Below are 16,330 nucleotides of genomic sequence, written 5' to 3'. Positions count from 1 at the left end.
AGCAGGACCTGGGTCGTCACCTCATGGGGCAGTCCACTTTGACAGAAATGTGGGGGTTCCACAATGGAAAATAGACTGTTTTAGGTATTTTGATGACTTTTTAATTGATCTTTTTTTTTTAAAGCAAGTATGAGTCAACCTTATAACGAGGGAGAATAGATGAATATAAAATAATAATGTTAACAATATTGAATGACAAAATAATGTTACAAAATGCATTTACAACACACCTATATCATTTAACGTGAACATTAACGTCACTAAAATAACCAATTTAACTACTTTAAACACACTCCCATGAGCCTGTGCGCTTAATTGGCGTGGAATTGTCAATGAAGCGCGCGATCGACTCCTCCGGCCGCTGCATTACGTCACGGAGCGCGCGCGATCAATACATTCGGACGCAAACCTGGGCGCAACCAATTTGGGGGTTTGGGAGGAGGGAGGGGAGGGAGGACGCCATATAGGTTTTGATTGATTGGTTGATTGGTTGTAGCGGCTTTTAAGTGCGTGTGTGTGTGTGAGAGAGAGAGGGTTTGGTGAAGAGTCATGTGGCCCACTGCTGCCAAATGATCTACTTAAAGTATATATATATCTCAAACACCAGCCCCCCCCCCCCTCCAGCCCTTCATGTGAGTCACCGCCAAGAGTCGCTGCTCTGCTGAGCCCGACGTGAATCATAACATCTGGAGCTGTTCCGCTGGTTCCCTTACACCCCGCTGTTCGGGAGACGTGTTATCGGTTTTAGACAAACTCAGAACCTGCGTGAGCACTAAAGACAGCACGGAGAGAAGCAATTCCACAAATGCCAGGGCCATTTCAGAGTCTCGCTGGTCAGTCCGCTCAAGTGGCATTTAGAGTGGACACACGCAGGGCTAAAGGTCAGAGCGCATTAGATGGACGGTGGTGTGTGTCAGCAGGGAGGAAGCACACCAGATGACTTAGGACCTGAGGAGAGAGTGTGTGTGAGCAAAGCAAACATTGTGAATTACTATGATTGTTGGGCTCTCTGACATGACCTCCTTACACACACACAAGCGCACGCACGCCATGTGTTGGGTCTCAATCAGGTGTATGAGAGTAAAGATGGCCACAGGTGGGTCACAGCTACCAAGGGAGCATGCGAGTGTAAGCCTGACAATACAGTGAGAGCAGCATAAACTGGGACACTGAGCGAATTACAGCGCCCCCGTCCGGAAAACAGACCACAATGCAGTATCAGCTGGGAAAATAGGAAACTACAGCCAGTAAAGTTGAGCAGAATTACAGAAAACAGCTGAAATGCAGCTAAAAAAAACACCAAGATTTTCTTATTTTAACCAAAATCTTAATTCCTCACATCTTTTTTTAACCTTACTGACATTTGCACTATTGAATGCGTTTTTTGAATTGTGGACGCTGAAGCCAAAACCACCGGGACGATCACAAGAGGCGAGCTTTTGCTGCCCCCTAGAGGCGGAAACCCGAACTCAGTCCATTTACACTAGAAACACTTACTGATTGGAAACTGTAAAATGTATTGATTGGATTTACTGCCACATTGAAGAACTAACACATTAATGCCGTTTATGTTACAACTCATTATTCATGACACAGTTTGGACCTTGTGCAGAATATCAGGTGGTGTTAACTCCATGAGGTAAGATTGGCCCTATAATGAATATACTGCAGTATAAAAGTTTACTACAGGAAGCACACACACGTTTCCATTCCAACGGACACTAGAGAGATTTTAGGTTTATATTTTGTCATGTAATAGCAGTGATTCGTGTATATTTTCATATGATTTTAAAAGCATGACTTGTTACAAAGTCATTGGATTTAAATGTACCTTCTCTTAAATCCAGGGTAGATTCACCAAACATGAATGCTTCTTTGCAGGAACAGGAGACCACAGGCAGTGTAGGGATGAATGTAGTGGTCAGGAGATCATCTCTGCGACCTTCAGGCAAACGCTGCTGCTGTACCCGATCATCCATGAAGACTATCAGAGTGCAGACAGACATGTTAACCTTCAATATCCAATGTTTCACTGCGTATTGCTGGTAAATAGAATGTGCAATCGAGCTAAATACGACACATCATGACAGAGACATTTGTTATTTCATGCAATATGCTATAATCTTACTTTGTCAAACACACTGGAGTATATAAACGTTATTCTCAGCGACGTCACATTCCCTGGAGTCAGACAAGAAGAAACCATGTGAAAAAGTCATTTGTGACATTCCCACGTGAACAGATGAACCCACATAGAGGCCTTAAAGTCTCCACCACCATCTGAGCCCCCAGGGTGACTGCTGGGTCCAGATCTCATCATGGACTCTCCTCACGTGGACAGAAAGTAAAAAGCTTTGTAAACCAGGAAGGACACGACTCTTACCTGCAGCCAAACGCCATCGCTCACTCCTCACTCGGTGTCTATTAAGAGAACACAATAAAGGGGAAAAGTCGATGAGCGCCACCTCCTTAAAGTCTCTGGTTCTTCATAAAACACTTCTCCACCGACGTTCTCCAATAAAAAACCAGCCCACATCTAATAAAGATCTTTATTTCAGGTTTTAAATAGATTTACAAACAATAAGAAAAAAAGAAAATACAAACAAGAAAAAAAAACATCAAGTGATCGTCAAAATATCCACATGTGCATATTAAGGTAGAGATTGTAAACAGTCTTTAGAAGCCAAAAAAGTGAGACTCCCCGTGTCACGTTCACTCAGCTGGAAAGGGATGTTTGTTTGTTTGTTTGTTTGTTGTTGTTTTTTTCCTGAGGTGCTTGTTATTCTCTGTAATTAACAGCTGGACTTGTTCCCCTCAGTGATGCTTCCACCAATCAGAGCTCAAGAGGAACAGGAAAGAGTGGCGGAGGGGGGGAAGACGTGAGGAGGAGGAGGGGGAGAGGGGGGAGAAGAAGAGTAGCTCACAGACATTCAATCCCATACACCACAAGGGGGGAGGGGAGAATCAGACAATATAAGGGACATCAGTCACTTTGAGATGCCGTGTGTGTGTGTGTGTGTGTGTGTGTGTGTGGTGTGTGGTGTGTGTGTGTGTGTGTGTGTCATGAGTAATCGATGGGTACGTTTTGTTCTTCCGCGAGAAATCCTCCCGCAAACAAATGTGGGTCAGTAATGTCGCACTTGACACATGGAAAAGAATTAAAAAAGAATTTTTTTAAAAAAAGAAACACATTGCTGCTCACACCACAATTTGGATAATCGACGAATACATCAAAAAGCAGTAAAAGAAGTCCAAAACAGTGAGAACCCTCAGCCCAATTCATAATGCAACAGTTAAAAAAATTCAAAAGAAACCCAATAGAGAATTCTTCTTCTTCTTCTTTATGTCCTGGACACATTCTTCCCATTCCTTATCTAAAACCACAAACACATCATAACAGCATGCGAGTGAAGAACTTGCATTCTCCTGTTCATGCTGGAGTTCAGAGGTCATCATCCCTAAACCCCGCCCCCCATGCCTTCACGTCCATTACGCCTCTCTGTGTGAAAATTCAGAAAACAGGAAAAATCTAATTTTAAGCAAAAAATACTGTTGAGCGGTTGTGATATATTCGTGTGTGTGTGTGTGTGTGTGTGTGTGTGTTGGCGCGCTCCTGACTACCTGCTGGGCTCATCCTGGGTGTGAGTGTGGATGGCAGCAGAGGGGGAGGAGGGACACTGCCTGTACACAGAGCCGCCATTAGGGGGCGTGTCTGTGTATGTACGACCCCAGAAGACACGCGGTCGGCCCCGGCGACCCAAAGCCCCACCCCCTTTAAAGCACTGCATTTACAACGGGTTTAAGCCCCGACTGCATAGGTTTTAAATACAGTACGTTAGATTTGAAGTGCAGCGGCCTGGGCCAGACGTGTGTGTGTGTGATGAAGGCTGTTTGTGGGATTACGAAAACAAAACAAAAACTCTCTACTCTTTAGTTCATATCTAGTTCATCTATCTCGTTCACACCCTCCACACATCCTGACAGGCGGCGATTTAAATATGAGGGAAGGTGAGGGAAGGCACAAGGGAGTGAGCGGTGTCATGAAACTACTTCCCTGGTCAGAGCAGCGTGAGCCCTGGGGCCCGGCGGGGTCAGAGGTCAAGCGCGGCGAGGTTTCCGACACGCTTCCTCTGCATGGCTTGGCGTTTGATCTGCAAACCACACGATGTCATATTCACGCCCGCAGACGTCATGGCGACGGTTTGGGAGTGGAAATGTTTCGGGGAAATGAAAAGCATCATCAGTGTAGACAAGAAGCAGATAAGAGAGTGAAACCTAAACATCTGGGCTCTCTAAACACAACAACACACCTTTGACTGTAGGTGAACCTGCTGTGAGCGCAGGTGTGTGTGTGTTGTGTTGTGTGTGTAACCTCTAACTCAGACAACAAAGGAGAAATAAAAACACATGTAAGAAACAAATGGAAACGACTCTGTAGCTATCTTTTCTTAACTGCATCAGGTTTTAGTGTGCATGTTGGAACAGCACCAGTGGCAAAATAAAGGTGGACGGGGGGGGCGGAGCTAAGTGAGGAAGATGAGGGTCGGTTGGATTGAGGAAGAGTCGTGAGGACGGGGAATTAAAGTTCAGTCCGTGATAGAGGAGGGGGGCGGGGGTGTAGACGAGGAGCGGAGAGAGGAGGGGGGAGGAGGGGCAGGGGGCATCGTGTGGGTGGGGAGGAGGCGCGGTCAGGAGTCCTCTGTGCCCGAGTCATCGTCGTCATAGCAACAGTCCTCGTTGTCGTCCTCGTCGTCGTCCTCCAGGTCTTCGTCATCGTAGTAGTCGTCGTACAACAGGTTGGAGCCGTCGTCTGTGGGCGGGACGCGGGTGCGGACGCAGTACTCGTCCAAAGTGACCGGGACACGGACACCGTCTCGCTCGGCGTCGGCTTTGGTCGCCAGCACCTGTTTCCTGTGAGACAGACAGAGAGAGACAGACAGGGAGAGAGGGAGAGAGACAGAGACAGAAACAGAATGAGGAGAAGGAATCGGCTTCAAGGTCAGAGCAGACAAGGCCTCATGGACCTTGGCTGCTGCTGGTACACTCTGAATTGATGTGTTAAAGTGTGTTAAAGTGTGTGTGTGTGTGTGTGTGTGTGTGTGTACCTGATGATCTCGATGTACTCTCTGTCCTTCCCCTTACTGTCCCTCCACTTGCGGTACATGACGGACGCGTCCACGTTGGCCGGGGAAAAGGTGTTGGGCTCGTTCAGCAGTGAGATCACACTGAGCAGGATGGTCCTGCGAGAGGAAGAGGAGGAGGAGGGGGAGGAAGAGAGAGAGAGTGGTCGATAAATGTGAGGAGAATAAAGGAGAGGAGGTGGAGAGAGGTGAGACGAGGGGGGAGGGAAGGTGAAAGGAACAGCCGAGGAAAAGGAAAGGAGGGGAGGGTAAGACGAGACAAGGATACAGGACGAAGAGGTTTGAAGAGGAAAGAGGCAGAGGAGAGAGAGACGAAGGTCAGAGGAGGACAAACAGCGTGATGAATTCCATTCATTGAGAGCTTCTCATGACGACATTAACAACAACTCCAGGCGTGAAGCAGTGACCTTGTTGATTTGCAGGCGAACAGAAGCACCTCTTCAAATCTGCAGACACACTTCACAATACAATAACAAGGATCTGACTAAGATTCAACAGGAGAACGCCACTGAACGAGTTCAGCCTGAGCAGTTTGGCCGCGATCGTAGGTGAGGAGGGTCTGAGTCTGCGAGATCAAACCTGCTTAGGCAAGAAATAAGACAAAATCCTGATGCTTCTCCTCCTAGGCCACAGAAGTCCAAAAGGGGAAGATAAATAGAAAAGCGTGACACAGAGAGAGAGAGAGGGGGGGGGGGGAAAGAGAGAGAGAGAAAGAGAAAGAGAGAGAGAGAGAAAGAGAGGAAGAGGAAGAGAGAAAGAGAGGAAGAGAAAGAGAGAGAGGAAGAGAGATAGAGAAAGAGAGAAAGGAAGAGAAAGAGAGGAAGAGGAAGAGAAAGAGAGAGAAAGAGAGGAAGAGAGATAGAGAAAGAGAGAGAGAAAGAGAGAAAGGAAGAGAAAGAGAGGAAGAGGAAGAGAAAGAGAGCGAGGAAGAGAAAGAGAGATAGAGAAAGAAAGAGGAAGAGAGCGAAGAAGAAAAAGAGAGAAAGAGAGGAAGAAAAAGAGAGAGAGAAAGAGAGGAAGAAAAAGAGAGAGAGGAGGAGAAAGAGAGAGAGAAAGAAAGAAAGAGAAGCTACAAGGGTTAAGCCCTGTGTAGAAGTGCGTATGTGAAATGGAGTGACACTGCCTTCTGACAATTGTTTATAATGTGTGTGTTTGTCCCTCAGTCGTCTATGAGCCTCTCAGTTCACATACACACAGGAGGAGAGCGGCGCCTGAGCTCATTAGCGGCCCTGTGTGGTCTGACAGGTAGCGGCTGGGGTGGGAATGTTGAGTGTGACTGACGCGTTTGTCAGTTCTGTCACAGTTTTTAATTAGTCCGATCCGGAAGGTTCCCTGTTCGGCGTTCCTATTCAGCGTCTCTGTGAGTCGACGGGACTACTCAGAGTCACTGTGCGACTCTGAAACACGCGTTCTCAACTTCCTGTCGGTGGTCTGAGCCGTATCGACCCTGCGTCAGTCACCTCGGCTAACAGGAGACGACGTTGTGTTCTCGGCGAGGGATTGCATCACTTTCAAAAAAAGTTTCAAGTCTTTGCAAGTAGCCGGGTCAGGCCTCAGCGCCTCAGTGCACAAGCTGCCTGCCAGCTATAAAAACACACCCATCAAAGTCAATCCTTACAGTTCGGCTGTAGAGACAAAGTGCCAGCGCTGCACTCTAAAGCGCTGAGTTCACCCCCACTTCACACTTTCCCTGGCTCTTTACTAAAACGAGGCTCTCCGTTCTGCTTTGTACCTGACGTTTTGCGTGGGATTCCACCTCTCGGAGGGCAGCTCGCCGCTCTGTGGGTCGTCCACGGGCGGGTGCAGGATGGAGATGCACACGTCTCCGTTCTAGAGCCGCACAAGAGAACAAACGTCACGTCAACACACTTTACACATCACTGAGACACAGAGGACGCACCGGATGGAAACATAAGGATCTGCATGTCTCACCTCATAGATGTTGGGGTGCCACATTTTGGTGAGGAAGCGGAAGGCGGGCGGAGAGTAGGGATAGTCGATGGGGAACTTGATCCGAGCCTGAGGGAGAGGGGGAGGGAACATTCTTATTAGAGGTGTGAGGCCGAGAAGATGAGTCACAGGTTCTTCACAGCAAATGCTTCATAATTGTGGTCACACGTTTCAACGCTGTGCACTTTCGGCCTCTGATTGGTCCTGAGAATTGGCGGCTGACAGGTGATTCCTTACGGTTTTGCGATGCTTTGTGCCCGAGCGGCTGAGTAACATTTGGACTTTCACTCTGAATTCCTTCCTCGCAGCGCTGCTGTCAACAGGCCGACTCTGACGGAGCAACACTCCTGCTAATCACAGTCAACGCTGATTGACAGAAAGCTATAAATAGGAAGTGTAGAGTCATGGTCAACCAGACTGTGGTGGCCGAGCACGGAGCAGCTAATGGAGGTGTAACATAATATAAGGGAGGGAGGGAAGGAGGGGGGAAGGGAGGGAGGAAGGGAAGGAGAAGGGAGGGAGGCTCGCCGGCCTTCAGCTGCCTGGTGAGCCCGGCTTAGAGAGACGTTAGCGGGCGGGGGTGGAGGCTGGAGGCTGGAGGGTGGGGTGGCGCTATAAAGATATTGTTGGGGTTTGTCTTCGCCAGCTGTCGGCGCAACTCAAGACAATCCACTGTTCACACACAGACACACACACCCTGTGTATAAATCCCACTTTCAGATGAACGATACCTCCTCCCATTCTTAAAGGCTTGGATTCGCTGATTACACACATCCACATCAGTCATAGCATGAACCCATCTGATCCCCCGTCTCTGTCACACACACACTCACATATGCTGATTCGGCACGGTCAGCTGGTCCCCGCAACAGTGAACCAAAGAGCAGTAGGGAGGAGGAGGAGGAGGAGGTGGAGGAGGGGCGGGGCTTCAGTTGGAATAAAGGAGGCTGCACTAAATATAATATTTATGCTGAACATTAAGCTCTCAACCTCTTTGCCTATAGTTGTTAACTTTGATCTCTGCAGTTAAACCCAAAGCAAACGTCTGGGACCGAAGCTAAAAGTGCCAAAAAAACACAATCTGCTGACTTCATCATTTATCCACAATCCACTTTAGGGCTGTGTGTGTGTGTGTGTTACAGCTGAAATGCTTCCATCCAAGAGCAGAGAGGTTACATGCCGCCTCTGAACGTACACCAGTCAGAGAGCAGCCTGCACCATGTGACCCAGGTCGTGCAGGGCAGTCCAGACTGACTGCTGCTTGTAGGGAGAAACCCAAACCGTGGGTCAGAGTGACCCTGGCAGCACAGCAGCGGCGGCGGCCTGCTCAGTACGTATTACATGCTGGCAGCGGTGCAGCGTGTCGCCGCAGGCCTGGAGGACGGCCAGGAGGCAAAAGTGAAGGCTGCACTACCGAAGGAAACACAAAAGCCTCAACTTCAACAACAGCAAGATGCTTATTATCTATCTCACTTACATATGTTATAATGATCTGATTCCCAATGCAATATTCAGTGCGTATTGATGCCAATAACGTGAGCTGATAGCTATGCCATTAGGTAATGAGAACGCTTTGGTTGAGCCCCACCAGCTCCTGTCCGTTATGACATCATCTCTCTGGGTACACTGTCGCTTCAGACAGGAAGGGAAAGGGCAAAGCTCTCCAACACACCGAGCTGGAGGAGCTTCACACCGTGCGTCGTCTTCAAGGTCTGATTATCCTTCAAAGTGAGGATCAGTGTCATCCGGTCAAATCCATCCATGACCTCCAATCATACAGTAAAACAACATAATCCCTGTCCCACTGTGGGGCCTGAACCAGAGCTTTGTTAAGCAGCGCTGCTACTTCTATCATACAGGAATGTTTGGTTGGCAGTTAATGAAGACAGAACGATTCCAAACTGCCCGTTAATGAGACCTGTTCATCATCAGTGTGCATGAGACCGCTTTCTTTATCAGGCTTATGTGAATAAATGCGAGCGCAGCTAAGGGCAGCAGCCAGAGGAAACACCTTAACAGGAAAGGGAGTGGGAGTGTGTCCAGCCTGACCGGTGAGTGGGGCCGGCTACAGTTGTTAACCCGGCACAAGCATGAATACGGAGTGGATAAGAGTTGTTAACACACTGCCTCGGTGTGTGTAAGGTTAAGGTTTACAGCTCTACAAACATCATGACAGAGCGAGAAAGCCCAGGATGTGAGCTGAGATGGACGCGCCGCACACACGCACACACACACACACACACACAGCTCAATGTGTGTGCGGACAGACGCACTTGGACTTGCTCTCCCAGTTTAACACACAGAGATGTGATGTCGGCTCATTCCTTTTTTAGAGAGAGAAGAAACACAAGCGGGAGGAGGAAGAGGAGAGGAGATGAAGCAGGCGGGCTGTGAGAAGGCTGGTGTGGGCTCACGTTCTCTCTCTCAGCTGAGCTCTCTGGGTTCATTCCAATGTTCCTAATGCTGGAGCTCGTGTCAGATAAGGTGAAGATAACAAGGTTTGTTTACAAATGAAGTTGACATTGAGAATCTCAGCATGTTATGGTGATGGGAACCTTGGCAAAATATGGCAAACATGTTTTTTATGCTTGCTTGAGGTGTCAAGTCAATAAGTCACTCTTAGATCTATAATGGAACAGCCTTTGCCAATCAGTGGTTGGTTACACACACTGACACGGTGTGATACGGTGCCCTAGGACATGACACGGTCGGCCTAACGATTGGTCTGATAGCGTGCTCACCACTCAAAGGTTGCGCGGGGACACGGAGAAATGTTGCACCCTCTGGGTCTCAGTGAAACCTGTCTGCACAATTACCTCCCAGAAGGCTTTGAGACACGTGGCCGTGTAGCCAAATGGCCAGTGTTAGTCATTATAGCCCAAGCATCTGGTCGCCGCCCCCGGGTTCACAAGAAAGAAAAGAATTAGAAAATCAAGCCATATTTGCTTCACATTATTGAACGGAAACGCAGAGAAACAGAGACGCATTTGAACACTGGAAGAGAAACGTACAAAATAGCCTCTAAATCAAAGGTGGGCAGACAAATTACTACAAATGGCAACTCAACCAATCTGGCAACTCTGTGTCTTTACCAGCAATGCACCAACACACACTCCCTCTCCAGCTTTAAGGAGGAGAATGAGGCTTTGGGTTCATGCGGTGCTGGGTAGAGCTGTTGCTTCAGATACAGCAGCTCCGTGCGAGGGGGGAAAGGCAAACGTCTACACCCGTCACAAAGTGCTGGCCTCAGCACGTCTGTGGCAACATGCTCCCACTGGCTGCCGTGTCATGCCTCCTAATTGGATTGAGCGCAGAATTAACAGCATCCACGGTGAAAAGGTGATTAACAGCTAAAAGGAGCAGCGACCACGAGCCAGGGCCAATCTTTAATCTAGGGGGACCACAAAAAAGACCATGACATCATCGTTACCCAGAATATCAGATCAATGTTTTCTTTCTATGAATATCTTTTTTTAATCTTTTCCCTCAGGCTGTGACCTAAACACACCTGTCAGAGAGAGAGAGAGAGAGAGAGAAAGCGAGCGAGAGAGAGCGAGGCAGCATAAAGTAGGTCACTGCAATGCAGAGACCCTAAACTACACACACACACACACACAATCCTGAAGATTATCAAGTTCATACCCTCTTAGGCTCCGACTCATTAACTGAAGTCTTTCCAACAACAAGAACAAGGCAAAGGGGGCAAAGGTTATTCCCCATAACATGACATCATCTTCTACTAAAGACCCTCACCTGAGCCTGGGCCTCATTCACTGAAGCGGTATCACATTTAAAATCCCAGCACACCAATACATCGTTTATATCTTAGAATTGGTCTTAAGAAAGAATATATCAAAACAGGTTTCAGGTCTTTATTCCTTATTAGTTTGTATTCATTTCTTCAGGATCGTGTCCAGAGTTGATTGATCTGCAAGCATTAGGGGGAGCCGGACACGAGGCAGCGTGAGGGGGCAGCTGCCTCCCTTCATCTGTAAATAAAGGGTAAACATTAAACCAGTGTAGGGACCGTTTATTTTGGAGTTTCTATTATGCAATGTTGTGTCAAATTGAATTAATTCTGAAAAAACTGCTCACCTTGTGATTCACACGTGTCTTTCCATTGATGGTGCCAATGTGCCGGTCGAGCCTTGACCCCCTCCACAGGTCGGCGTCTCTCTTCTGTGTTTGGTAATCGTTCCTTTGATTGCATTTGAGATCAAACCTTTTTTTGTTTACTTCATTAGCTGTACATCCTTCTCTTTATCTTGTCTTTGGTGTTTGATATCCACAACTGGCGCTGCTACATACGGCGGCTCCTTTTGCTAGTCACTTCCTGCAGCTTCTTGGCTATTGCAGCCTTTAGATCTTGGTTTGGGGTATTCTTGACTCTTCTCTCAAATATTCTTTTCAATTTCTGTACTCACCGCTCTGCAGTCTCGTGCCCTTTAATGAGGATTGGCTGGGCACACACTTTTAATTCACAGGGATGAGAAGTTTCATCCCTGTAAGAACACAGGTGCTAATGATTCTGCAGTTTAAGAACGCGTGATGTCGACTTGTTAGAACAAATCTCAGAGAAAAAAACCCATTAGTGAATGAAGCCCATTGAGTCTGAGTGAGGATCTACAGTGGCGTTTCCTGTGGTGCGACTATCTGGTGGCCCATTACTGGAGGCCCACACAGGAAGAGAACAGGAGCCTGTTAAGTGTCTGCCAGGGCCCCAGACTCACCTCTGCTGAGCTCTACTTTCAAAGAAGTCTCTATAGGCCCCAATGCCTTCTCTCCTCTGCATTATCCCGTCTCTTTTCCTCTACCCGGCTCTGGTTTCTCCATGACATAGCCAGAGGGGGAAACATGACTCCACAGCCCAGCCGGACCCAGCCCCAACTAGCTCTCTGCAGCCGGTCTGGGGCCTCTTGCCCTAAACCCCCTCCTCCTTGCCACTGAGGCCAGTACAAATTATGTTGCAAGCACACAAGCCAGGCACAAACACAGTCAGCTGCTCGGCACAACTGGGTGCCTGTCAACTGACGGCCAGAAGCTAAAACAGACACACACAGGAGAGGGAGAGAGAGAGACGGGCCTGCGCCTCCAACCTAAAGGGCAACTCCCCTCTTCTTCATAAAGCAGTTTGAGGTTTACTGTAAGCTTTACGTCCACAAAAGCCTCAACAGTCTCACCACACGAGTATCTGTCTCACTTCAAACCCAAAATGGTGACCGTGTAGCTGTGGAAATGCAGCTCTGTCTCTCTTCTTGTGTTTATGACAAAACAGAGCAGGAAGCGGCCAGTTTAGTCACTGATGGTGTCTGAGTTAGTGAGCCTCACAGAATGGGACTCATCGTGGCTCTCAAGTGGAGGAGATGGAGCTGTGGGATTCCTTCAGGCTGTGGTACTTGTTCTAATAAAAATAATGATGACTCTCTCTCCCTGTGTCCGCTGGGCAGCTCCACTGGGATCTCAGCCAGTGGTTTTTTATTGATTACAGCAGCTTGAAATTACTATTTGCAGTGGCATTGCTCAAAGACGCGGCAATGCGTTTGGAACCAGAAAGAAACACGAGTCTTCCCGGGCTCTCGATCCCCCCCCCTTGTTAAAAATCTTGTTGGTGCTGCTGGTGTAACCTGACAAGCTAAACAACATTCTCTGCTGGTGACCAGAGAAGCACTGTAAATGTGTGTTTGTGTCGTCCTTTGATCATTCATTGTCAGAACCCATTATTGATACCATCTTTGAGGATTACAGAATAATGTAATTACTTCCAGTGAAAGCAAAAAAAGTTCTATGCCTTTTTAGTGCAGCTGGTACAATCTAAAGAACAAACTAGAATCAAACATGGAGGAGCATCCCTGTGCTTGGTGCCGTGTGTGTTCTGTGAGGATACACTGTTCGGGAAGCCGTTGGATATTTAAAATTTTATTTGATCAATGATTTAACACAACTGTGGCTCTGTCTGTTGTATGCAGGTCCGTTCCTACATTTGCAAGCCTTCAGCCATTTTGACATCTACTGCTGGTGCTGGATAAAGTTACAAGCGATCATGAGTGAGTTTGTGCACTTTGCATTGAAAGCTGCATTTGCAACATTGCAAATTCCTGCTTGGAGTGATTGGAGGAGAGTAAAACCAAAAACAAACAGCACAGGACTCTGGATTCAGATCCTGGAGTATCCCTGCCCTGCATGTTTTCTCTCTCTCTCTCTCTCTCTTTCCGTGCTCGACCCACGCCTTATTAGTTCAACCAGGTGTGTTCACGTTTTCGGAGCCATTTGCTGCATGTAAAGCGCTCAGAGACGCTGTATGTGCTGTTGGGTGGGGTCATGTGTCAGGTCATGTGTACATTGAGGCGTAGTTTCAATCGTAAACAAACTTGGAGCAACGACATCATGACTTACATACCTGCAACGCTGATGTCATCTACTAAGTTTCAATGATGCCACGTGTACACGTCACTAAATTATACCTTTCAGAATAATATGAACTTTCTAAATTACAAATAATCGAGTTCATCGTTGGCTTTTACATTGGTCTGTTGGATAAAATGAACTTGCAATAGCAGGAGGCTTCTGAGCTTCATTCATGTTCCACACATGTCCCAGGGACTGAGCTGCCCTCAGGGATCAATGAGCAGACACACAGACCCTGCAAAACAAGTTCACATAAAGAAGCAGAAGCCCATACACGCTGTCTAGAGCACAGCGAAGGACACGGAGAACTGTCTCAGAATCAGTAAATAAACAGTCAGACTCCCAGGTCACATCAATAAGATCTGTAGTTGTGTTGTGGTTTGTTGTAGATTGCCGCAAGTGTCACAGTCCAATCTGAGGATAGGCACTGTGAACAACCATAAACACCTGACTCAACCAGTTTCACGTGACGTAATGAGCCCCGTTTCTGTTGAACAGGCAGGCAGCTGCGGCGGCGGCGTGCCACGGCAGATGGTGTGTTTAGGTAACCTGGTCCGAACAGGGGGGATTCTCACTCACAATATGGCAAACTGGTTGGATGGAAAGCCAGCACGGAACAATGAGTCACAACCGAGCGGTGGATTTCACAGTCAGCCTGTGCATTCCTGGCCCGACAAAGGAATCCTGTACACAGCACCCACACCGACACACTGAGGCACCGAACACAGACTATGGCAGCCTGGCTCAGGTCCCCCGTTCGTGTTCTCAGGCTTGGAGAAGACGAACACAGGCCAACCGAGCAGACCAGAGAGGAACTGGAATCACACGGCACCGAGCAACTTAGCCAGTAGTTAAAAAAACAGGACGTGGAGAGAAAATTCAGAGAAACCTGAATGCACCAGCACACAAAAAACACAGAGTGAGCATTATGAGGCCACTAGAAAGAGACCATGTAAGGGAAGCAGTACACCATGATGTACAAACCCTTTATCTGTTGTTTGAAAGACAATAAAAAACTTTCCATGGCATGTTGGAAGCTGAAGCAGGGTTTTTTTGTGTGCATATGCTGGAACATGCAATAAATAAAAGTGCTACATAAGTCGAGTAACCACATTAACAAGCCTAAATGACCTGCAGGCAACTATTCCTGCTTCGTTTTGCAACACCTGAAACTGATTTTCACACCGTGGTCAGAGTTTCAGTCAAATCAACAGTAGATTATGATGTGGCAACCAAAGCCAAGGAGGCAGAGTAGGTGTGGAGCCCAAAGGTGGACTTGAAAATGATCAGACCCCCCTCTCAACAGCACAAACAACTAACTAGTACAAACCAGGTCAAGGGTCACAGGGACTAAGGGATCTTGCCAATTTAAAGCGAAAACAAGTACAAACACAGTAAGAGAAGCGTGGAAAAGTGGTACCGAGAGTTTTCTTAACCAGCAGGATTTACTTGTTAAGAGTCACTGCTCTTTGTGAGTCAACGCAACATTTCACAAACAGGAACAAGAGACCCGTGAAACTAACAAGTTCGCCCTCATGGGAGGAAGTACAGAAAAAATACACGCAAGAAAAAAGGGTTGATCTTTGTACTACTAAAGGGAGTGTGGTGCTGGATAACTGAGTAAATCAAGATATACAAACAAAAGAGCTGTTGATGAGCCTTAATAAGACAAAGGGAGTGATTGGGTTCGAAGATGACGAGGATGCGAATAATAGCTGGAGGCGGGTTTGCTAACAGTCTTTTGTTCCGCGATTAGACAAAGTAATTATAAATACATAAAAACACCGCCTCGATGTTATATTATGATTAAAAACGGGACGTGGGTGAAGGAGTCTAGATGTCTGATATGACGGAATAGTACGTTGGGGTAATGTGCGATAAAACCGGAGGCGATTTAAAGTTGAACAAAGAAGGAAATCTGTTCAATCACAGAAAAAGGGGACAAAGTGACTTCAGCTTGTTGGGGGAACCCGGAAAACACCTCGATGAATCGTTTAATCACGGACATATATGACAACCTAAGCTAAATAAAGCTCCCGTAGCTCTCTAAAGAACAATAGACAAGACTCGCTAGCTAACATTAGCCACTCACCTTAAAATACCCTCCTTCGTAGTGCGTGTTCGGGGGTCCGAATATCGCTACTTCCCAGTTGTACATGTCCGACTCGTCCACTAAAGTTATTTTGAAGCCCTCCACCGGCTCGTCTTGGAGACTTTTCATCTCCAGCATGAGTGCTTTTTGTGAACTGGCTACATGGTGTCCATGCTGAGCCATATTCCACAACGCTCCGTGTCAAATATCTCAGCAACCCACAGCTGTGACTAAGATGAGGACAAAGCTAGCTCGGCAGGACAAACACAGGGCAGCGGGGAAGGAAGCTCTGCCGGCTGCGACGCGCTACTTTCAGTCTCTGTGGTGTTTGTAAAAGTAGCGGGTAGGAAGAAGCGACACTCGGGTTTATTCGTTCACAGTTGCTCTCCTCTGTTGTTGTGAAGAAACCCGGAGCTCCAGTTATCGACTGAGAAGACTCAAGTCAGCTCAGCCACCGCGTATACTACTTCCGTTATGCCTTTCACAATAAATGCATTTATATTATTTTATTAAAAGTAATCGTTCACAGTGTATTGCATGTTGTGATTCTATAAAACACAATCACATTTAAGGAATTCCGTCCAAATGTTAATGCGAGACCAATAATTTCCACGGGGATAAGTTAAGAAAGACACTTTAACATTGAATTAAATGATTTTCTTTTTCCTGAGCTCAGTTGGGTTTTATTCTGAAAAGGCAAAACCGGAAGCTTGACTCATTAGCAGGTTCTGTCTTTATACTA

At 47.2% G+C, this 16,330-nt stretch overlaps 1 protein-coding gene across 1 annotated transcript; it reads right to left on the bottom strand.

The window, feature by feature from the left end:
- Positions 1 to 2,540: 2,540 nt before the first annotated feature.
- cdc34a (cell division cycle 34 homolog (S. cerevisiae) a) lies at positions 2,541 to 16,029 on the bottom strand. The gene is made up of 5 exons (XM_076153426.1): positions 15,589 to 16,029; positions 7,074 to 7,160; positions 6,874 to 6,971; positions 5,106 to 5,240; positions 2,541 to 4,911 (listed from the first exon to the last, which is right to left on the bottom strand). Exons 1-5 carry the CDS (start codon positions 15,769 to 15,771, stop codon positions 4,689 to 4,691), a joined length of 726 nt encoding a protein of 241 aa, XP_076009541.1. The 5' UTR covers positions 15,772 to 16,029; the 3' UTR covers positions 2,541 to 4,688.
- Between the last annotated feature and the right edge of the window lie 301 nt (positions 16,030 to 16,330).

This window comes from Genypterus blacodes, unplaced genomic scaffold (assembly GCF_046128005.1).
Source record: "Genypterus blacodes isolate CSIRO-AG114 ecotype Tasmania unplaced genomic scaffold, CSIRO-AGI_Gbla_v1 ptg000058l_1, whole genome shotgun sequence".
Lineage (NCBI taxonomy): Eukaryota > Metazoa > Chordata > Actinopteri > Ophidiiformes > Ophidiidae > Genypterus > Genypterus blacodes.
The sequence above is the reverse complement of the archived record's forward strand: the minus strand, read 5'-3'. Positions and strand labels throughout refer to the sequence as shown.

Bases quoted from the DNA above. Each gene is read 5' to 3' on its own strand.
- cdc34a (XM_076153426.1), bottom strand. From the start codon at position 15,771: ATGGCTCAGCATGGACACCATGTAGCCAGTTCACAAAAAGCACTCATG. The intron at 6,972-7,073 runs GTGAGACATGCA...GTGCGGCTCTAG, and splicing joins GGCACCCCAACATCTATGAG to AACGGAGACGTGTGCATCTC. The intron at 4,912-5,105 runs GTACACACACAC...TCTGTCTCACAG, and splicing joins GAGTACATCGAGATCATCAG to GAAACAGGTGCTGGCGACCA.